The 23,169-nt window shown below is 35.7% G+C and overlaps 2 protein-coding genes and 1 long non-coding RNA gene across 4 annotated transcripts; 1 reads left to right on the plus strand and 2 right to left on the minus strand.

The window, feature by feature from the left end:
- Window positions 1-840: 840 nt before the first annotated feature.
- On the minus strand, window positions 841-8,157 carry LOC107574690 (rab GDP dissociation inhibitor alpha). 2 transcript variants are annotated; one of them, XM_016261129.1, is made up of 11 exons: window positions 7,892-8,157; window positions 6,453-6,560; window positions 6,128-6,227; window positions 5,835-5,969; window positions 5,532-5,730; window positions 4,793-4,924; window positions 4,590-4,689; window positions 4,147-4,318; window positions 3,800-3,944; window positions 3,389-3,443; window positions 841-2,813 (listed from the first exon to the last, which is right to left on the minus strand). In XM_016261129.1, exons 1-11 carry the CDS (start codon window positions 7,934-7,936, stop codon window positions 2,661-2,663), a joined length of 1,344 nt encoding a protein of 447 aa, XP_016116615.1. In that variant the 5' UTR covers window positions 7,937-8,157; the 3' UTR covers window positions 841-2,660. The 2 variants fall into 2 exon arrangements, with proteins under 2 accessions (XP_016116615.1, XP_016116616.1); XM_016261130.1 differs by lacking the exon at window positions 7,892-8,157 and adding an exon at window positions 6,661-6,840.
- A 3,475-nt stretch (window positions 8,158-11,632) lies between these two features.
- Window positions 11,633-15,073, plus strand: LOC107574686 (V-type proton ATPase subunit S1-like). The gene is made up of 8 exons (XM_016261123.1): window positions 11,633-11,795; window positions 11,984-12,110; window positions 12,899-12,973; window positions 13,067-13,260; window positions 13,968-13,999; window positions 14,147-14,232; window positions 14,440-14,684; window positions 14,774-15,073. Exons 1-8 carry the CDS (start codon window positions 11,671-11,673, stop codon window positions 14,826-14,828), a joined length of 939 nt encoding a protein of 312 aa, XP_016116609.1. The 5' UTR covers window positions 11,633-11,670; the 3' UTR covers window positions 14,829-15,073.
- Window positions 15,074-16,464: 1,391 nt separating this feature from the next.
- On the minus strand, window positions 16,465-23,163 carry LOC107574691 (uncharacterized). The gene is made up of 5 exons (XR_001607715.1): window positions 22,862-23,163; window positions 22,395-22,433; window positions 18,189-18,237; window positions 17,093-17,154; window positions 16,465-16,598 (listed from the first exon to the last, which is right to left on the minus strand). It is a non-coding gene; the product is annotated as an uncharacterized lncRNA (long non-coding RNA).
- Between the last annotated feature and the right edge of the window lie 6 nt (window positions 23,164-23,169).

A 23,169-nucleotide genomic window follows, 5' to 3' on the forward strand; every position in this document is an offset into this window, starting at 1 on the left:
ACAATACCATTCAAAGGTTTGTGGTCAGTAAGATTTGTTTTTGAAAGAAATCACTTGTATTCTGCAAGTATGCTTTCAGTTGACCAAAAGTGATGGTAAAGACATTTATAATGTTAAAACAATTTGTTTTAAATAAATGAAATTGAACTAATAATTCATCCAAGAATTCTGGACAAAAAAATCCCTGAAGACTTGAGTAACGACTTTGCCATTACAGGAATAAATTACATTTGAAAGTATATTTAAAATTTTTAATTCTAACTATAGATATAGATAGATATATATAAAAAAAAAATATATATATATACACTATTTTTGATTAAATAAATGCTTCCTTGGTGAGCATGAGTTTTCTTTCAAAAACAAAATCAGAAGTGATTTTCGCTGATATCAGTGAATTTTTATCAGTAAATTCACAGTAATCAAATATTTTTTTCTAATCTTCTAGCTAGTTTGCATAAATATGTGTGTATGTGTATATATATGCCTTCATTTAAAATAATATAATACAGGAATTGTGTAAAGTGATTATATAATATTGTATATTAGTAATGAATATTGAATGCTTTACTTTGTCCTGCTAGGAAAGGAAATCTTTCTTCATGTGCCAATAACCAAATGTAACCAAAGAAAGACTGAGTTTCATTTTATTCATATTTATTTTTGTTGCACAAGACTGCTCAAACACGAGATGAAATTCACAACTTAAAATTGTCGAGTTTGTGTGTCAGTTTTTTATAAGATGTTTAGTTGTTTCAACATTGAAAATGAAAGACAAAATGAAAATAAATACAGTACAAAACAGTTAATCCAAACATATGCGACAATATGCTGGAGAGGTGCAAAACATAACCAATATAGCAATGTAGCGTAATTATATTTGATTCCAGTTATCATTAATTCACAATCTAATTTGTGCACTATAAGGAAGAGAGTTCAAGACCTGTATGTTTCTTTGTGAATCTATAAGGCCATAAGTGACTTTGGCCCAATAAAATTCAAGAATGTAATGAAACGGTCACACTCCTTGTTTTACATTAAAAAAATAAAGAGGGGGAAAAACTACAGTCAAAGTCTTTTTCTGAGCAAAGGCGAGTATGGAAAACATGAGAATGCTTGTATATTCTACACTGAAAGTTGTACAGTGAGAGTTCAAACAGCACACCATTATCATCTGCTCTAGACTAACTACTGATGGCAATTCAAATCATTTGAAAACAAAAACAAGCATGATTAGAGATATAAGGAATGGTGAAAACAACCAGTCATTGTTCAATACTAAGTTTGTCTTGTGGTTTCTAACAGCCAAGTGTAAATGCAAAGACTACATGTGTCAAACACCGATAAAACCAAATCAAATCAAAAGATGCAGATTGATTGCATGATGCAGTGAGAATCTTTACAGTACACAGAGAGAGGCATAGTGTTCATCACAATTCAAAGTTAGCGCATGTATGCATTTAGTAGACTGGAGTCAGCCCGGTTTATAAAAGCCAGAATACCAATGGATATGGCTACTATCAAATACCAAAGGATCTGATACTCCTTAAAGTCACATTATCGTTTTCTTCTGCAGCTGTGGGAGTGAAAATTGCTTCCACATTCTTAAGACTCCGTAACAGACTAAGCGATCGACTCATGTTTGCACACATTTGCATTCGATAACAGCTGTCCATATCGGGTTTCACTACAAACAAAATGAATGATAGCAGGAATGTAGAATAAGGTCATTAGAAAATGTGAGGACATACAACGTTTTTAAGAGTTAGCACAAAGACTGTTAGTTACAAGTGAATGGCTTACATTTCGCTTCTATACTGCATATTATACATCTCATTCAATTTAGTTGTCCAAAAAAATAAATCAATAATAAAAAAGAATGAAATAACTTTTAAGACCAGTGAGTTAAAAGAGCGGAAAGATCGTGAATAGGAAATGCAATGATACGGGACTGTCAGCTCAGGTTTTGATGACTGGATCTAGCAAAGTCAGATTTACTTTTGTACAACTTTGTGTTTTAAATATTATCAATATCATTACATCCTTTTTCCAGGTGTCAAACTGTAGTGTTTAATGGTGAGTGTTTAATGATCTTACAATATGTTTGTCAGTGACACTTTCTTAAATTACAGGAAGGCTGCTGTTCACATGAAGCTGTTAAATGTCAAAGTGACGACAGTTTGATAAACTAACAGTCTGAGGACAGTTGGGGATACTTCACGAAAGTTGATGAGAAATCGTTTTAAATCTCCTTCAGTATTCGAGGAATCGTTCACATGTATGGGCTTCAGTCAAAGACGATATTCAGAGAACAGAAAGACACGTTTCACTTCAACAGGATATTTTGCGCAAACGATGCATACTGCTTGTGTAAGAATCTAAAATAGCATGTTGGTGCGAGCCCACTTTGTAGTGCAGAGTTGTGGAATGTGAGCGACAGAGCGTTTGTGTGTCTGTGTGCTGAACTGAAGGTATCTGAACAGAGACACCGGAGGGGTGTGGAGACAATGAGCAAAGAGCACTAGGGGAAAGACAAGGTCGGTCGAAAGAGATTTACAGCGTTGTGGATTCTGTTCTGTGTAACCTCTGTACCCAGCCAGGTAAATCCCGTTCAGCCCGCCTCATCTCTCCCTCCATATGATCATTGCCTTCTCCACCCCTCACTGCTCGTCCTCGCCGAAGACGTCGTTCTGTTTACGCTTCATGTTCTCAAAGTCGAAGTCACTGCCTGTCGTGCGCTTGTAGATGTCCTTGATGTCGTTACAAGTTGTTTCAAAATGAGTGGTGGCATCGTAGGACCGTGATGCAAAAATCTGAAGAAAAACAAAAAAATTATTTGTTTTTGAATAATACCCAGCAGTGCCTTATTTAAAGAAATTACTGTGAAGCCAGTTGTTGTTAACTAAAACTATTAAAATAGTTTAATTTAAATAAAATTAAATATAAATAGATGAAAAACATAAGTACTAAGTTGAAGTACTAAAATTAAACCTGAAACTGAAACAAAAATAAAGCGAAATAGAAATATTAAAAAAATTAAACTATTAAAATCATTTTGTTGACTGAAATAAAGTATACTGAAGTTAAGTATACTTAAGTTTAAGTCTTTTATCTAATACTTATATTTAATATTATTTCAGCTTAAATGAAAATTAGAAATGTTTCCTTGGAAACTAAATGAAATAAAAGCTGAGTGAAATACTATAATTACTAAAAGAAATTATATATATATATATATATATATATATATACATACATATTTTAAAAATAACAATAAAAAAGAAAAAGCACAAAATAAAATGGCTAAAACTGATATGAAAATATAAAAACTAATTCTAAATAATAATAAATACTACATTAGAAATATTAAAATAACTGGGAAGCTGACCTGGCTCTCTGTACCATCATCTATGGGTTCATACATGTCACTGAAGGCCACAAACCTGTAAAAATGACAAAATAAAAAATTGGCATTCATGTAGTATGATATACAGTGGGTACAGAAAGTATTCAGACCCCCTTAAATTTTCACTCTTTGTTATATTGCAGCCATTTGCTAAAATCATTTAAATACAACATTTAGCTGTAGTCCATGAATTTAGCTGAACAAATGGCTTTGCAGACAAAAGTATGTGAGTGGTGTGGGTGTTTGTCTGGAGTGAAGAGTGTATTTTTTAAACATACTAATACTAAATGGTTACATCTTTCTGAACAATGTTACTTGGTATTTACATTATTAAAGTTCTTCACTAAAACGGAGCCAAATAAACAGGGCATAGAAAACAGAGAGTAAACTGACTTTTGGTCAATGGGCTCGAGGAGTTCCAGAGCAGGTTCGATTTCAGCTTCAGGATCAGAGGTTTCCACAGTGGTGCTTGCAATGGCGATGTACTTCCCCTGAGCCGCCACATTATGGGCATAGGAGATCATGCAAACATAGATATCTACAGGCAAACAAGAACAAATTGTGCATGAACTTTTCATTACATCACACTTTTGCAGCTCAGCTAATTTTTTTATTGAAAGCAAGCAGCGCCCTCTAGTGGTGACTGTACACAAGTACTGATGCACACATGCTGACATGCTGTAACACACTAATAGACTAGTGTAGGTTTATACTGCAAATTTTGATGTATTGTCACTCACCTGATTTGCGGTTAACCTGGTTCTGAGGGATGATGATCTGGCATGAATTGGCATCATTAGTGTTTTTAATGGGATGGCTGAGGACGCAGATGACCCGGATCACCTGGCCGACTTTGTGCACACGGTCCGGGATGTAGCTAGGGTCGCAGATGAGCTGCTTGCAACGGGCAACCTGGAAAAAGCAGGATTATTGAGGCAAACCAGAAGACAACACCAGATCTTACGCATAAACTTATGCATGAAACCACCTATTTATTCTCATGATGCATGCTTGATGAAATTAACCAAATATTAATGTAAATTCTGTCTAAAAGTAAAATCCATGCATTGTCATTTTGTAATAAATCAGTTTAATTTTTTATAATTTACATAAATTATTTCTATTTAATTATGAATTTTTAGTTATATCACACTGCAAACAACACTTGTCTCTAAAGATTTACCTCTCCCTCCGATTTCACGCCCACCACATGTCCTCCCTCCATCACTATCTCATCTACTGGTTTGTTCAGCATGTAGGTTCCTCCATAAATTGCACTTAACCTGTAAGTTCACAAGGGAAAAGGACCATATTTATAACACAAGGACTTTGCAATGATGCTTAACACATGATTACTAGGATGATTGAGTGGGAGGAGCAGCTGACCTAGCAAACCCTTGAGGCAGCTCCCCCAGTCCGTACAGAGGGTACAGGTATGGGCTCTTCCCATAGCGTGCCAGAGACTCACTGTAGAGTTTGATCCTACTGATGGTCTCCAGACATGGCTGCTCAAGGTAACTAGGAGGAATTCAATTCACTTTAGTACATTTACCACCAATGAAAAAGCACTGGCAAGCCAAAAGCAAGACACCACATGTGAATAGATATCTAATCGATAATAGAGTACTTCCTCAGCTGATTAATCACAGTGTATGAAGACAATTGTTTTGTACTACAAGATTTCTAAGGTGTTGTGTTTGAATATGCAAATTATGCATTATCTGATTAAATTTGCACTGATTTGCATACATTTCCACAAAAGAAATCTGAACATTGGATAAAGCCGGGTTCAAAAGACATCTTTCTATCACTCTATAAATTAGAAAATACTGTCAGCAGCCAGAAATAAATCTATATAATGACATAGAAACAAACCCTCCTGTAAAACTCATCAGAATATAGATAGGAATCAAATCTGAAAGTTTGATGTATTTAAGTGCTACTGAAGTGGAAAGAATGTAAACTCATTTTGAGAAAAAAACCTTTAAAGATTTGTGTTGTAATTGAAATATACAGATGCAGATAAATAAACGTGTAAAACAATGTTTTTTCCTATAGTGTCTTGTCTTAAATTATAAGTTTAAAGATAAGACTCTTGGGGTTTTGTAACACTAGCGACACTTACTCGTCTGTCCTGTAGAGGGCCAGGGCATGTCCCGTGAAGTCGATGACGTCCTGGCCTAAGTCAAACTTCTTGTACACGTCTCCCATTGTTGTGAGTTTGGGATCAACGCCTTCAAAAGTCTTGGGGTCGCTCTCATCAAAGTTGGCCACAAAAACTAGGAACTTGCGGAAACGTCTCTTCTCAAACATTCCCATTAGGTCTAAGCAACACATGTCACGGGTCAACTAAATGAATCTGCAATTTTATCAAAAACAATCATTCTCGATTTAGTCCTAGAGACAATAAAACACTAGCTGGACGTACTTGAAGCCAGTGCCTCTGTCTCAGTAGAGGGCACTTTGTAGATTTTTCCTCCTTTATACACAAAGCTTCCCTCAACCACTTTGAAGTCAAGATATCTGGTCACTTCTGTGTATAGAAGCATCTTAACTAACTGACCTTAAGGAAGAAAACAATGACAAAATGCAGTGGTACATTATTATTCAGAATATTATAAAAAATTACAGACTTGCATGAATTAAAGGACAACAATCTAATCCAAAAACATGTTTTGAGCAATATTATCACACCAACTATCATGTTACTTAAGTTTTTACCATTGGCCATTAAAAATTTAGGAATAAGATCCACATTCCAGTCTCTTCCCCGGCCCATTGACTCTGGGGGGCTGTCTGAAATCCCAAATCTCTTATAGAGCTGAGAGAAAAGCATGTAAAATGTGAGTGCATGTGTAAGTTTAAAAAAAAAAGTATTTTATATTAATATAAACATTAATATTAAAATAAAATATTAATTTGTTAAAATACATGGCTACAAACAGCAAGATTTATTCTGGCAATTATACAGCTATAGTAAACATGTGCAATATCAAGCAGACATGAGATTGGAGTAGTGACAGTGGTAAATGTGAAGCATCCTCACCTCCTCCAGGGGTGTGATGGAGGAACTTTCACCACCGTAGTATGGATTTCTGTCCATATGTAAAACTTTCTTCCCATTCACAGACATTATCCCAGAGAGAATACATTCCTACACAAATAAACATCATTTAGTTGAAATAATCGGTCATGGATATAAAAAAAAAAATTATATTCATCTGTTGACATGGCAGCGGGTATCTATCCATTACCTTGACTTCCGTGTTAAACACTGGGATGGATGCGAGTCACCCCACCCAACTAGTGATGGAAAGTGCGATTCATTTCCGCGAATCGGTTCTTTTGAACAGTTAACGGAGCGCTTCGAAAACGAACACTTCTGATTCGTCTACGTCATTCTGACATCCTAGCGTGACATATGAAATGTTTTGAAGTTTGATTAACAACTGTGTTTATTGTAATTTTGTGTGTTCCAATTCCGTTTGTTGCAGCCATGACATAAAACAGCAATAATTTAGAACCTAAATATAATTTACAGTTACATTACACAATACTATAATTTGTTTACATCTTAGCTGAAGTTTTACATCCAACTATTCTTGTTTGAAAACTTCGATATAATTAAGTCGTAAATACATGTCCAGGAGGTATTTATAAAACTTCTACTATTCGGCTATTAATGAGTCAACGACCGAAGAACCTCTCAGATCGATTCACTGAAACGAACCGACTCACAAGAACAATTCGTTCACGAATCCAGCATCGCTACACCCAGCCCACATTATGAGCCGCAGCCCAGATCAGCCACTATCCTCCATGAGGAAAATAGAGGAGACGCTTGATAAAAACACTTTTTGTTTTATGTTTTTATTATTATTATTATTAATAATACTGTTTTTGCACGCATGTAACCAATGTCAAGCTCCCACGTTTGTAAAATTGGGCTCTTTAGATTAAAACAATAACAAAAATAAAAACTCACTAAACCCAGAATTACAGGGAGACAGTGAAGTAACATCACTTAAGTACAATACAGCTTTTACGTTGGCAAACCATAAAAGGCAAAATATCCGCAATAAATACATATATTTCCCCTATTTCGACGCCCGAACGAACAAACGGGATACCTGATGCCACTCCTTAGAACCAGACACTGTGAGAAGAATCATTCATTACTTTTTAATAACCGCTTTCATGTCAATGAAACGATGCAGCCTCAATGGCTTTGAAAATTCGGGGGAAGGTAGATTTGCGATGGATTGCACTCATATTCATGCAGAAATTGCGAGAAATGCTGGCTCACTACACAGACACAGTACAGTACTGGTCCAAAGGATGCGTCAGCAATAGGCCGTCGGGTTCAATCTAACGCAGAGCATCTATTGGTACAGCCACATCTATAAGCACCCGAGCATCCTTCGGCAACATCTTAATCTGTTTCCAAAGCGAGCGAGTCATCAGTGACCCGAATGCGCTACTCACTGTGAGTCCGGTGCCCAATACGATAACATCATATTCCTCATCCATGTTGTATTACAGTGGATCTCCCGTCTTTAGCCAAATTTACTCTGCAAAAAAATCAGCAAAACGGTGTTGATGCAACAAAATATTTATGAAGAACCAGTCCGTTGTCTTATTAGCGGCAAAAACGACCACTTTGGAAACAATTATCGCTCAAATAATTTGATACGTATCACAATTGATCGCTGACTGTTGTGCGACCGGCGAGAACAACCAAAGATGGCCCTGACCGCAGCACGAGCTCCAGCGGTGCGGAGACGTTCGCGAAATAATATAGTGCAACTCCCTAAACGGAGATGATCAATGTTGCTGTGAATGTCATCAACTCCGAGTTACAATTAAGCCGTAAATATAAATTCTTTAAAAATATCAACGCTAGTTCACATCCTGGGTAATCTTATTGAATACATTTTGACTACGCTCGGTGGCACTTTCATTTCCCCATCTTCTGAATGGCACAGGGCGCAGTCCAGTACCAGATATCCCTCCGCTGACAACACTGTGGATGATGAAGCCTCTCTCAATAATTCGTGAATTAACGAATGATTCATGATTAAGATCAGATCTGTTTTAGTGTTTTGCAAACGAATATTTCCACGTATATATCAACATACTCATAATAATATGTGATCTGTCAGTTATTAATATAAGCGTGATTTAAAATGCGATCTATGATAGAGACTACCTGTCAATATTTAAGCCCAATAAAGTTGTCCTGAAATTACAGCGTCATCCCAATGTATTCCAGGTGTTTAGAGACAAATGCTAACTTTACATTGAGTATTAAGAAGCATCTCTATGCAGTCTTTCATAGACAAAGGTAGTTTTTGCTGAACTGTTATCAATTTAGTATTTTTATAGGTGCGAGGATACACTTGGATTCTGCAGGTAGCATAAGGGAGACAAACGAGCTAACTTAGATTGTTAAAACGAACTTCCCTGTGGTAAAACAGACAGACAGACATAGATAGATAGATAGATAGATAGATAGATAGATAGATAGATAGATAGATAGATAGATAGATAGATAGATAGATAGATAGATAGACTGATTTACATTACATTTACATTTAGTCATTTTGCAGACGCTTTTATCCAAAGCGACTTACAATTGGGGAATACATGCGATTCTTCTTAAAGAGGCAAACAGACACAGAAGTGCTCATAATACCAAGTTTCAGGCATTTGTTCAAAGAAGTACAATAAGACAACGGTTTTTTAAATTTAGGATAGATAGATAGATAGATACATAGATTGTGAAACCATATAAAGTTCCAAATCGAACTTAAATGTAAAAGTTCATTTTTTAACGTTTGTAATCATTATGGCGTTTTAAATTGAAGATGATTTATAGAGGCTGGATGTTATTTTTCTTGCTTTCCTAGCAAATAATGCAAATGTAGTTGGTTTATTCTTATGATGTTCGGCGTTGCGACCATAGACTGTATAACGCTGCATCTCGCGCCTGCGCACTGTTCAGAGGACGTGAACGAATCGAGTCAGAAGAGAATCACATGATTAAAGGGGGAAAAAACAGTCACATGATCACCCCTGTATCTGCTCTTCAGGTTGAAGTGGGTGAAATGCCGTTAAATCAGACGAAAGCAGTTAATGATGAACTACTGGGTAAATCTTCAAGGTCATTCAGAAGTCCGCAATCCAACAGTAAAAGTACTCTTTCCGTGCTGGGAAAAGGAAAGGTCTAAACAGAAGTGTTTTGCATGGAATAGTGACAAAGAAGCTAGAGAAATGATTTTAAGTCATAAAAGATACATTCCTGCAGTACCGTTATCAATAACGCCACCTTGGATGTTTCCTGCAGTACTCATAGATTTGTATATGCTGGAGTTAATGAAAGAACCTGAAAACATTGTAGCTGTTGTTGAAGATAGACTACAAACTGTATATCAAGTATTTGTTCCAGTATATACTGATGGATCTAAAGATCTTAATACAGGGAGAACAGGTTTTGCATTCAGTATTCCATCCTTAAACATTTTTGTTAATAGGAGAACATCAGATCATTTATCAGTATACAGTAGAGATGATGGCAATAGCAACAGCACTACAGTGGATAGAGGAGACTCGCATCAAAAAGGTTATACTTTGTACAGATTTATGTTCGACATGAAAGTCATTGCAATCATTCACATCTCATAGTAGACAGGATATAGTAAATGAGATATATGAAAATCTGTATAGATTTAAGAATATGAATATCATGATAATATTTATGTGGATACCAGCTCATAGGGGGATAAAGGGTAATGAAAAGGTTGATGGATTAGCAAAACAGGCATTGGAAAATGAGGATATCATGAATATCTCACTTAGTAAATATGAAGCAAAAGCAGTAAATAAAGCATATACCACTAAGGAGTGGCAACAGAAATGGGATACAGGAAATACAGGACGTCAACTTTATGAAATACAGCGAGAAGTAGGAGTCGTGAGAATAACTAAAAGAAGCACCAAAAAGGAAAATATTCTAACAAGATTAAGGGTTGGGCATACTATGCTGAATAAAACCTTAAAAATAATAAATAAACATCCAACAGGATTATGTGAGCACCACTGTGGAATGGAGGAATCAGTAGAACATGTTATTTGTGTTTGTCAAAAGTATACTAATGAATGAGAAACAATGAAGAATGAATTTAGAAAGATGGGAGTGGACCACCTAAAGATTAAAAATATATTTACTTATGGACTAGAAAGTTTATTTTTGTATCTTAAGAGAACAGAGCTGATTAAGAGAATTTAGAGGGAAAAATCTTATTGAGGTAAAGAAGGAATATTATTATTAGTAGTATTATTTTGTCCTCTTATAATGAAAGGGAAAACTCTGGTTCACACTCCAATACAGTAGGTGGCGATAATGCCCCTTAACATGGGTGCTACCTGCCATAAAACCGAAGAAGAAGAAGAAGAAGAAGAAGAAGAAGAAGAAGAAGAAGAAGAAGAAGAAGAAGAAGAAGAAGAAGAAGAAGAAGAAGAAGAAGAAGAAGAAGAAGAAGAAGAAGAAGAAGAAGAAGAAGAAGAAGATATAGTGATGCGTCAGAGATATTGCTAAAGAAACTAGATAGAATACAATACAGAGCACTTAGAATGTGTTTAGGAGCAGTCAAATCAACACTGGTAAATGCTTTAATCGTTGAATCGAATAAATTGCCACTGAATTTGCGCAGAGTGAAATTGTCATTGGCATATTGGACATCTATTAAAAGTTATGCTGGAGACAATATTGCTAAAGATGTTCCAAAAGACTGCTGGGAGTATGCGAGTAAAAACGGAAGAGGATTTGGGTGGGATATAAACCAGTTAGCAAAAAAATACCAGATATCTGATATAGTATGCAGTATTTCTCCAGTATGGCATGAAGTGCCCATATGGATAATACCTGAAGCAAAAATTGATCTGGAGATTTTGGACAAGAGAAAGGAATGGGACAATAGCACAGTAGGTGGCGATATGCGCAAAGATTGCAACTCGCCATAAAACCAAGAAGAAGAAGAAGAAGTCTCATGTTTTTTATTTATTTATTTATTTTTATTTTTAATTATTATTGTTATTTTTCAAACATAATATCCTTCTCTCTACCAAATCGGTTCACTCCACACTCCAGACCAGTAGGTGGCGGTAATGCACCTTTAAGTTGGTTTGCCAAAACCACCAATAAACAGAAGAAGAAGAAGAAGAAGTCACATGATGATCAGCCGTTCACGTGACTCTCCTGCAGAATGACGGAAGTAGGAATGCGGCGCAGTAGTCTCTCAACAATGGCCTTCACGTCGGTTTTATTATTTATCTGCTCGACTTATAGCTGTTATGCTCAAGCGCCTCTGCTCATGTGGACCAGTGAGGGGTACGTTACACGTTTGTCTCTTGAATATTGCTTTCTGATGGACTTCTATAGTAACTCCAGAACACTGCTGTGCTTTTCTTATATATGTTCAGGCAGCTAAATCAGCTTCATTACAGTGGACAAGGTTTCAAGGCAGCCTGATTCTGTTGAGGGGAGTCGCAAACTGAATGATATCTTTGTCAATACAGGTCCAACATGCCACATCTGGCTCAACCAACAGCTGGTCAGACAGTGTCTGGTGGGCAGCTGGCGTCTTATCTGAAATCTGCCTTGTCCACTGCTCCACACAATGTGCTGCTCTTCCTGCAGGATAAGGTCAAATGCCCCACATGTTTACAATGGGGGCTAAAATAATGTCCCTGCATTGCGTTCTTGTGTTTTATCTGCTATTTAGAATTTTAGACATTTATACAATATTATCTAGTTATATTACGATTTAAATTGATTGAAGTATATGAAAGTGAACTATGTGGTGTATGATGGAAAAATGTCCTCTTAAAGGTAATAATGCCCTTTAAAATCAATTCCACACATTGTCCTTATTGTTAATTTTATATGTCAATAATATTGACATTATTGAAAAGCTTTACAATGGGATCAGTGTAGTAGGAATGTATTTTACAATGTGGAACTATTAGTGAAGTAGTTTCCTCCTCTCACACTGATATTTTTATTCTCCTAGTTACTGGACTTGTCAGTATAGTGTGACTTTGAGCCACAGTAATGTGGTGTATGATGGAAAAATGTCCTCTTAAAGGTAATAATGCCCTTTAAAATCAATTCCACACATTGTCCTTATTGCTAATTTTATATGTCAATAAGATTGACATTATTGAAAAGCTTTACAATGGGATCAGTGTAGTAGGAATGTATTTTACAATGTGGAACTATTAGTGAAGTAGTTTCCTCCTCTCACACTGATATTTTTATTCTCCTAGTTACTGGACTTGTCAGTATAGTGTGACTTTGAGCCACAGTCTTACTTCCCCATTCATCTTCCCTGGGACATACTAGGATTTCATTACCCTTGTACAATTTTGATCATCTGCAGACTCAGTGATACTAATATAACCGACTTTTTGCCTGCTCTCCCCAATTTATAGCTAAGTATGGAAGACTTCACTATGTACGGTGGAGTGTTTGGCAACAAGCAAGACAGTGCCTTTTTGAATGTAGAGGTGGGTGTGTTCTGTTTTTTTTTTATTCTGGCGGGATAGCACAACTAGACTTCTCTCAACATTCTCGTCAACATTTTTCTCTCTGTATTAAAGTCAGCACTTCAGACGTCCTCCAATCCCCTGGTGTTGCCAGCCCTGGACTGGTCTGCATCAAATTCCATCCTGGAACTCCTCCAGGGAGAGCTGGGTATCCCAGCAGTCCAGATCGACCCCAGCACCCTGAAGGAAATTAAGCTGAACACCGCACAGCCTTCACTACTGGCTGTCCATCTCCCTTACACTGCTGGGTAAGATGTTCTGTAATGTTATTTATATTATACAGTGTCTTTCAAAAAGGGTTCAGATTCTTTTCATTTGAGTAACTTTCTGCAACACAGAAACTAAAATATAGCCTTTTCAGCTGTTTCAAAGAATACATTCTAAAACAAAGTCATGCCAAAATGATAGGTTTTGTGTTTCAGAGCTTTGAAATAAAACAAACACAACCCAATATTTCAGTAAAATGAAGGAATTGATTAATGTCTGAATGCTTTTGCAAGGCACTCTGAATTTCAGTAATAATGTTAAAATGTTAACTTCCCTTTTTGTACTGTTGATATTGTTAAAACCTAAAAATCATTTAGTTTTTGAAATGAAATATAAATATTGGAGGAAAGCAGAAGCATAAAAAACCTAAATGAAAATTAGTTTTTGTACTGTTGATATTGTTAAAACCTAAAAATCATTTAGTTTTTTAAATGAAATATAAATATTGGAGGAAAGCAGAAGCATAAAAAACCTAAATGAAAATTAGATATGTTTCCTTGGCCACAACAACAATAAAAAAACAACTGAAAGCTAAATCTAAATGTAAAAAAAAAATGAAAATGACAAAATAGTATAACAAAATTACTAAAAGAATAACACAGTATTCAGTCATTTAAATGTTAATAAATACTATAATAGTATATAAATAATACAAAAATAACACTCTTTTTAATTTTTTGAATGTCAGGGATCAGACAAAGGAATTGCTTTTGAAAAATGGTGAGTAGTTACATTTTTTTTTAATCAGGTTTGATAATGGTTTTAGTATAATGATTGTGTATTGCTTTTTATGGTTTTTATGGTTTTACTGTGTTTGTCAGTATTGTTGTACTTTACTATAGTATGTAAGATCTCTTTTCTGATTAGATGCGATCATGGGAGAGGTCCTCGACATGTTCAAATCTCAGGATGTGCCTTACACCGCTGTATACACCGGCCTGAAGCCTTCTAGAGCAAGTCCTCATTTTTTCTGTACATTTACATGAATGCATTTCAAAGATGCTTATACCCAAATAAGGAAAATCACAAGGACAAAGTTAGTTTATACTGCACTTTGTTCTCTCACATTATGTTCCTTTTCATTTGACACCATCAATTCACGACAGCTTTGATGAAACCCTGAACAAAAATGTCTTTTGTCATTTATCCTTCTTTTGTAGGTCATTGAGGACACCCCAGTAATGGCAGGACATTCTGTGGGCCGATCGCTACTTCAGGCACCACCAGAGTCACCTGTGAATCCCCCACTTGTCGTCAACAACACAGCGGGGCAGCCCTGCATCCTGCTGTGGGCCGACACTCTCCTCGCTAGTTACTCTGGGAACCAGGTTGATCTGGCAAGAGACATTTTTAATGGTTCTGCTGATGTCACGGCTGGTTCTGTTTGCAATGAAACACTGTCACGGTCAGAATCATAATGAAGCAGAATCCAGTATACATTAATATATTTTTCAATGCTTTTCTCTTGAAAGTATCAAATATTTTGTTTTTCAGACTCATCCTTAATTACCGAAATGTTCTGAATTTCCGATCCCTCCGGCTTATGTGAGTATTTAACACACAATCCTTCATTGATATGTATTATTTGTGATTTTGAAGGATCGATACACAATATTGATCGGACATTGCAATACTTTCGCAATATTTTGAACAGATAATACATTTTTTAATGAATTAACATCGGTCCCCATGTACTGGCCAATAGCAACACCAAAATAGAAATATTAATCTTGAAATTATCTTGAAAACAAAAACAACCCCCCCCCCCACACACACACACAAAATTATGTTAAGCACATATACTTGCACGCTGTGCCTTACTTAATACATAAAAAAAGTGTAAAATGTATTTTATTTTTTTTATTACTAATTATTAATAAACATGGAAGCTTTTTCAAGATTTCTGAAGGATCATGTGACACTGAAGACTCGAGTAATGGCTGCTGAAAGTTCTGCTTTGCCATCACAGGAATATATACAATTTTAAAATATGATAAAAATGTAGTATTATAAAATATATTTTATAATCAAATAAGCTTTTGATGAAAATCAAATGAAGTTCTTAGCAATGCATATTACTAATCAAAAATTAAGTTTTGATATATTTACGATATATTAATATCCTAATGATTTTTGGCATGAACGAAAAATCGTTTTGGCTATTGCTAAAAATATACCCAAGCAACTTGAGACGGGTTTTGTGGTCCAGGGTCACATATATTGTCACACTAGTGTTGCTTTCGTCAACGAAAATTATGACGAAATATAGTCGTCAACGAACCTTTATCACGTGACGGTTATCCCGCTCTATGTGCGTGTGTGCTCCGCTCAGTCGCTTGCGGCCCATGTGACTGCTCCACTCATATACCGTTCATGCTCATCGACATATATATGAAGGAACATGGGTTACCACTGAATATTATATGTATTTTGTATTTGTAAATTAACATTGGTCTAGATCAGGGGTGGCGAACGTCGGTCCTGGAGAGCTGCAGCCCTCAATACATGTAATGTCCAATACAGTTTTTCACTGTATATAGTAGGGGAATTTACCGTTAACCATTTAACAGGATTTTACTGTAGCATTTTTAGTCTTTTAATGTTAAATTCAAGGTAATTTTTTACAGTGTAGATAACCCTTAACGAAAACCGTAGAATGAAAAGGCACTTTAAGTACTTCAGCAGGATTTAGCAGAACTTTCAGTTTAAAATCTGCGCTGAAAATTACATTCTGCAGTGTATCTACTGGAAGGGTAATATACACGTTTTATCCAAATGAAAAGTAACAACAGGCAAAATGAAAACAAAGCCTTAAGCATTGTACAACATTTGGTTTTGTTTGAACAATGTGGATTCCCAAATACTATGAAATAGTTACAAATTCAGACATTCATCTCTTTTAAATTTGATTGACTTTCTACATAAATATTCATGCTAAACGCAGCCCTCGACTAAATCGGTAAGCTAAGGGACAGTCAGTGCACTTTTTTTGTCATGAATCCTTAGATGTTCTCAGGAAGAGTGATCACTGTATTAACAGTGTTAAAAATTAAGAAATGACAAGCATACACTTTATAAAAGTGAAATCAACCTGACTTATGTGACGATGACAGATCTGTTTTAGAGTACAGAATGGGAAAAAAGTTAGAGACTGCTAGAAAGGAGTTTTTCTAAATTAAGCAACAAAGCAACATTGGTTCTGACTATGGAGGAATTTGTTGCGGGAAATCAGTCCGCCTCTTGCCGGGTTCTGGGAAGTGCGTATATATATTTGCAGGATTCTTCACTTGGATTTCATGCAGGACAACTTCATGAAGACCTGTAATTTGAGGTGCAAAAATTACATAAGTCATTCACAAAGAGTAACAGAATAATGCATGCCATTAATTAAGAACAAAGAATGAATTATATAAATGATAACATTCTATATTTTTTTAAAGGTATGAAACCTGGTAAGTCCCAGTTAGCTAGAAGAAAGAATAAGCCGCGTCTTGAAGACACTCGGGGTAGTTGATGAATAAATGACAATAAGCATATGCATGTATGGATATGCTAAATATGTGATGAGGAAGAACCTTCAAAAATCCTAAAGTCTTAACTGACTTTCTTATATTATATCTTATTCTTTCTTACTTTCTGAAATTCTTATATTTTGGGATTGATGGGCTTCTGACATCAGAAATCTGACCGCCCACATTTAAATGGCAATGATGGCTTGTATGATGTTCAGAAACTCTTTTGTGACGTTACAAGGAGGAAGTAGGAGAAGACTTTTTGTCTTCGAGAAAGCTGCATAGTTCCCATGGTCCTTACCAGGTATGTGAGGGAGTTAGAATCCAACCTCATCCATTTTTTCAACCTTTTCATGGTCTGAGCTGCAATCCAAAAGTACGTTAAAGGTCAGCATGTGCATAGACTAATAGCTGGGTATATTAAACCTAAATCCAGCACACATTTACAAGACCTCACCCCACTCTTAAACACAGAAAACCCCTCTACCCGGGGGAATAAACAAAACGGCACACTGCTTCCCATATAGACGATCAGCATAAAGGGTTGCAAAAATGAAGAATTTTTCAAGGTTTGAATTTGAATTTTTATGTACAATGAAGCATTTTGTGGTTTGATACATTACTGCATTTATATTTAATCACCTGCTCAAAAAGGTGACAGTTCACTTTGTCAGCATTCTCTGCTGAAAGGGATTTAAACATTTCTTAAATAATCAAATAAACAACCAAGATGAATCTCAACATTATGTATTCTGATTTGAAGCAAAAAAGCAGGATACAGAATGCCCATGAAGCAATGTGAATGACATGCCTAAAACAAAAACGATACAACAGATTATAAAAATACATCTGACTGCAAAATATTCAGAAATATGCATCCATCTGTTAATATAAGTACTTTTAAGGTATGTTCCAATCACCTGATGGTGAAAAGGTAAAAAAGAGTTTATTTTTTGAGGTGAAAAAGTGAACGTCTATAGAGTATTCACAGCCAGGGGCCCTGTGAATAGGATCACAGCTTGAGAGGGGTAGCTGGAGGGATACGGACTCAATTATGTCATTTGCAATGCTTCATGGGAGCAGAGGTTTCTTTGAAAGGTGGCGTTCTCTGCAGGATTATGGGTAGTCTAGTTCTACACCAGGAAATAGTCACCACCTTTGCAGCTTTGAGCTGCAATCCAAAGTCAGCATGTGCATGATAAACAGCTGGTATATTAATCCTAAACCTCAAAGGCATCTCCATTTCCCATGGAAAATGTGTGGAAATTTCACCCGAACCTTCAAACTGTTTTGCTAACCATGAATGCAAAGTATTAATTTATTACCCAATATGACAGTGTGAGAACAAGAGCCTAGAAAACACATAAGAAGCAACTGAGACAGTGCAGATAACTTACTGTTTCTTGAAACACTTGCAACACACAAGGCACAGCAATCCAACCACAACTGCAAAACAGAAAGGAATTGCATTACAAATGATTAACCTTGATTAAAATAAAAAAAGGATCAAATTCTTATTCTAGTAACATCAGAATCCTACATGAAAGCACAACAAAACACATTTTCTTGAATATTTTACAAATAAAACAAAACCGATACTGTGTGACAACTAGATTGGCCAAAAATGAATTCATTTCCTGTGATGTTGTTAGTGGGAGCATGTTATTTTAAGTGTTCTCAGGCTCTTTCCTGGTTTCGCTAATGGAATGCTACTTGGGTTGTTGGTTGGAACCATTGATCTGTCTAACTAACTGGACTGCTCACGGCTCACTCGTATCAGGCAGTGTTCAAGAAGCGTTCAAGTGGCCATACCGCTATTCCCTATCGACAAAAGGCAGCATTGACTGACAGCCAAACCACTGACCTAAAAATCACCTGATTTGCAGTGTATCAGTGGCACAGGATTATTTTTAGTATACATGTATGTAAACTAATTGTTACTTAAGATGTTATCAGGAATGTTTATGGTCTTTTTGGCCAGGATAAGCGATATGTTGAAATTGTTAAGGTGGGTGTGTCTGCTGCACACTACCTGACGCAGGTAATTTACCAAACACAAAATGCATTTATGAACGTACACTACCAGTCAAAAGATTTTTCATGTTTTTTTTAAAAGAGGTCTCTTCTGCTCACCAAGCCTGCATTTATTTGATCCAAAGTACAGCAAAACCAGTACAATTTTGAAATATTTTTACTATTTAAAATAACTGCTTTCTATTTGAATAATTTAAAATGCAATTTATGCCTGTGATTTCAAAGCTGAATTTTTAGCATCACATGATCCTTCAGAAATCATTCTAATATACGGATTTGCTGCTCAAAAAACATTATTATTATTATTGCTGAAAACAGCTGTTTTTTTGATGAACAGCATTTACCTGAAACAAATCTTTTGTAACATTATAAATGTCTTTATTATCACCTTTGATCAATTTAATGCATCCTTGCTAAATTAAAAAGTATTCATTTTTATAACCTCTAATTTCTACAGAAATTAATTTATGGTTTTTATGCTGTCAAACGCCCTGAAGGATTTTCTGTTTGTCACCAAGTTCGTTACTCAAGTCTTTTTATTTCTTCACATTTACTTTTTGCTTTTCTGTCGTTTACTTTTAACACCCAGTCTTTGAAGTGGTCATTTTGTAGCCAAAGCTCTTGACATGTACAGTTTCCTGGCATGTTTGCCTTAGTTAACGGGTACAGCCTGGTGACTGCATTTGACTTAAGTGATTGCCAGTTGACAATAAAATAAAAATAAATCAAAAATACTTGGGTATAAAATGGCTCAATTCTAAGGATTTTTTCTACTGGCCCGGTTGGGCCAGTGTTTCAAATTGTTACTTGCCCTGCCAACATTTTCACTGTCCCTGCCACAAAAAATAAAAATAAAAATAAATACAATAAAACAAAATAGTTGCTGTTATCAGTTTTTTTATCTATGTTATCTTGTATTCTAATGAATAAGCTTATATGACACCAGTATTTTAGATACCAATAAAATTTGACAATTCTCGATTTCAATTTTAATACAACAGCAAAAACCACTAGCCAAACAAATATAACGTTCAAACATTAAAGACAAGTGACAGCCAGTAAACAAGAACAAATTAACAAATTGTTATTACAATAATTATACCCAGTGCTTGAAGTGAAAAAAAGGTACCCCCTGACCAACCCCCTTATTTAATTTTTTATATTAAATAATTATTGATTGATTGTGGCACTATACATTGTGAATTCTGAAAATTAAAAAGTACTTAAGTAAACGTTTTCAATACCAATAAGCATAAGTCGAGCTGCGATACCAAACAGGACCACAAGAAGCTGCAAAAGACCACTACAGCTCCCGGCCTTGACCTACCTGTCCTGATCCATTCAGAATCACTAAACCACTGACCACCGCAAATCTAAAATGCCTTCAGCCAGCATCCATTATAACACTCTTGCTTTTAAGCCAAATACATGCTGAAATAAATAATTTACTGACATCTGGACGCAGTTTTAATGTTGTTTGAATTCACTTACTGGATTCCTTGGACTTTCCAATTTCAGGAGTTTACCAGTTTAAAATGATGTGATCGCAATAACCTGCTTCTGTTAGCTGTTAAGGTATTGTTTTCATTAGCCTATAATGCACTGATTAAAATTAGTAATCAATAATTAATTATTATTCTGACATAATCTCTCGCTGAAGTAGACCGACTCTGTTCGTATTCATTGACCCCTCCTGGTAGTGTGATATATTGGCATTTCTAATCACCCAGACACTGACGCTTTGACTCGGAGTACCGGCAACATGTCAGAAGTGCCAGTATGCTAAAGACTAAAATAGAGAAGAGCCGGTACTGCGTACCGGTGTGTACTGGCCCACTTCAAGCACTGAGTATACATTTTAATGCTGACAACCATGTTATTAGCTTGGCATGTGGTAGGAAAAAAGTTTGCACACTAATGTTCCAATAAGCCAATTTGAAACTCTCCTGTTAATTTATTATTATCATACGTTATGAACAGAACTGTGATATTTCAAACATACAGAAATACTTTAGCGGAGGTTAGGGTTAGGATAACTAATTTGCTATTAGAGGCCTTTATTCAGAGGCCTATAATTTCTTTTTTCAGGCGAGGTTGTGGTCCCATCGAAACTTGCATATTTTTTCAGAATACAGGTCGCTTTTTATCATCTGAAACGTGCTGCAACTTACACAATGCAATTTACGTTAAGCATGCAAAACACATGCAAACGCACACATTTGGATTTGTGCTGAATGAGGGCGGTATGTCAGTCCAACTGTACATAGCACATTTCTCACACACCAGTAGATCCCGTTACAATTTAAACAAATTTGTTTAGGCTTGACATTTATAAATGCTGTTAATAATAAATGCCACTATAATATACATTAGCTTTACTTTAAACTTTTTTCTTTTCTGTTCTGAATACTGTTAAATTTAAAGGATTTGTTGTGAAGTGAAGGGACCTGAAATACATGTTTATTATACATTAAACATTTTTTGTCTCAATGCTATTTTAGCCCAGTGTGATAATCAGGTGAGACTTATTTTCCAGAAAACAGTCATTATCAAAGAGGAAAAATTTAAATCATATTCTCAGTTTCCTTGCATTTTGTATTATAAAAGATGAGTTGATTGATCAGAAAAAAAAAAAAAAAAAACCTAACTGGCACCAAACCCAGACATTTTAAAGGGACATCAGATGAAAAATTCACTTTTGTTGTTTGGTGTTTGAACATAAATGTGTGTTGGCAGTGTGTGTACACAACCACCCTATAATGCTAAAAATCCACCCAGTGCTTTTTTTTTTCTTAAATCCCCTCAAATCATAACCACTTTCTCAGATCAAGCCATTCAGATTCTTGGCACAGACCCAGGACACCCCACGATTGTTGATTGACTGGTGTTTCAGAATAGACCCTCCCTGAGTGAGCTGTAAACAGTCCGCCATTGTTTCGACGCCGGAGCAGGGACGTAGACAAGAATGTCTTCTAAGTGACTGAGGTGTTTTGTTGTTGGATGCAATCATGAACATAGCAGTCGTCATTTACTCCCGACATCAGAGCCGCTGAAGACGCAGAGGCTTACTTTTGTTTTTTAAGGGAATGCGTCCCCTGATCTACCTTAATGCGTTTGTTCATGCGAATCATTCGTGATCCAGCTTCATCTGGAGTGAGTATAAAATAAAGCAATAAGTCCCAAGAAGCCGTGGTTTACAGTGAATTTATAACAACTAAGCGGCTAAAGTTAACAGTCTAGAGAACGGCTTGTCACCCCATGGAAGAGAGGGGCGTGGTGAGCAGAACTCATTAGCATTTAAAGGGACATGCACCAAAATGGGTCCCTGTGAACAGAGCTGTTTTTGACAATGGTAAAAAGTCGTTTTACACTAGCATTGAGAAATTTTAACCAAAGTACACTTTTCAATAAGACCCTAAAGAATCATACCAACTTGTGGAAAATGGGCATCTGATGTCCCCTTTAAAGCCCAACACTGCAACAACTTAACAGATTTTTTGATTGTATTGAATAAAAAGAAGGTATAGGACATCTAGATTATCAGGTGAATTATGCAGAATGTGACTTACCCACAACACATATACCAATCATTGCGTTTACCCATGTAGCTGCAAAAAAATAAAAAATAAATAACAAATAAGTTAAAATAAATTAAATAAGTAAATGAGTTGTATGGATTAAGACAAAATCAACAGCACAAGACATATCCTTACAACCTATCATAAAATACAAATCACTTTGTAACCCTTATAACAATATTAAACATTACCCAAAAGCAAACTGTCATCTAAAAGAAAGCTTCAATGCTCAACCAGAAATATGATATGACCTGCAGAATGCTCAGAAACCAGCATATTATAGGATACTTTGAATCTCATTTATAGGAATACTACAATTATCAAATATCATAATCCACCAGTGTCATACATTTCAGATAAAAAAAGAACAAGGAGCCAAGGGTGACTGTTTCTGACAAGAGGAATCAGCTCTTTATTGAATAGTATAGTAAAAAAGGTTTTAAAAAAGTAATACTTACACATACTTGAGTATTCTGTGGAAGAAAAATACAGTTAGGAATGAGTAAAAACAGAGGACATTTTAATTAGATGGATAATCTAGATGGAGTAGATTATTAAAAAAAAAAAAGATAGGAAAGATACAGTGGACAGACAGAGTTTAAACAGTTACCAGAGGTATAATTACTCTCTCATGCTAAGAAAAAGTGTTCCCCTAACAGACCCTAACATGAAGAATATGACATTAAGATGTGGTTAGAAAGCAAAACAAGAATCATTCTGTAGTAGAACTGACATTTAATTATGTAAAACTAATAAAATAATGGCC

The sequence above is a fragment of the Sinocyclocheilus grahami genome, unplaced genomic scaffold, assembly GCF_001515645.1.
Source record: "Sinocyclocheilus grahami isolate Dianchi unplaced genomic scaffold, SAMN03320097.WGS_v1.1 scaffold2309.1, whole genome shotgun sequence".
Taxonomy (NCBI): domain Eukaryota; kingdom Metazoa; phylum Chordata; class Actinopteri; order Cypriniformes; family Cyprinidae; genus Sinocyclocheilus; species Sinocyclocheilus grahami.

Bases quoted from the DNA above. Each gene is read 5' to 3' on its own strand.
- LOC107574690 (XM_016261129.1), bottom strand. From the start codon at position 7,936: ATGGATGAGGAATATGATGTTATCGTATTGGGCACCGGACTCACA. The intron at 6,561-7,891 runs GTGAGTAGCGCA...TTATTTGTGTAG, and splicing joins TATTGGGCACCGGACTCACA to GAATGTATTCTCTCTGGGAT. The intron at 5,970-6,127 runs GTAAAAACTTAA...TTCTTCCTTAAG, and splicing joins TAAATTTTTAATGGCCAATG to GTCAGTTAGTTAAGATGCTT.
- LOC107574686 (XM_016261123.1), top strand. From the start codon at position 11,671: ATGACGGAAGTAGGAATGCGGCGCAGTAGTCTCTCAACAATGGCCTTC. The intron at 11,796-11,983 runs GTACGTTACACG...TTGTCAATACAG, and splicing joins CTCATGTGGACCAGTGAGGG to GTCCAACATGCCACATCTGG. The intron at 12,111-12,898 runs GTCAAATGCCCC...CCCAATTTATAG, and splicing joins TGCTCTTCCTGCAGGATAAG to CTAAGTATGGAAGACTTCAC.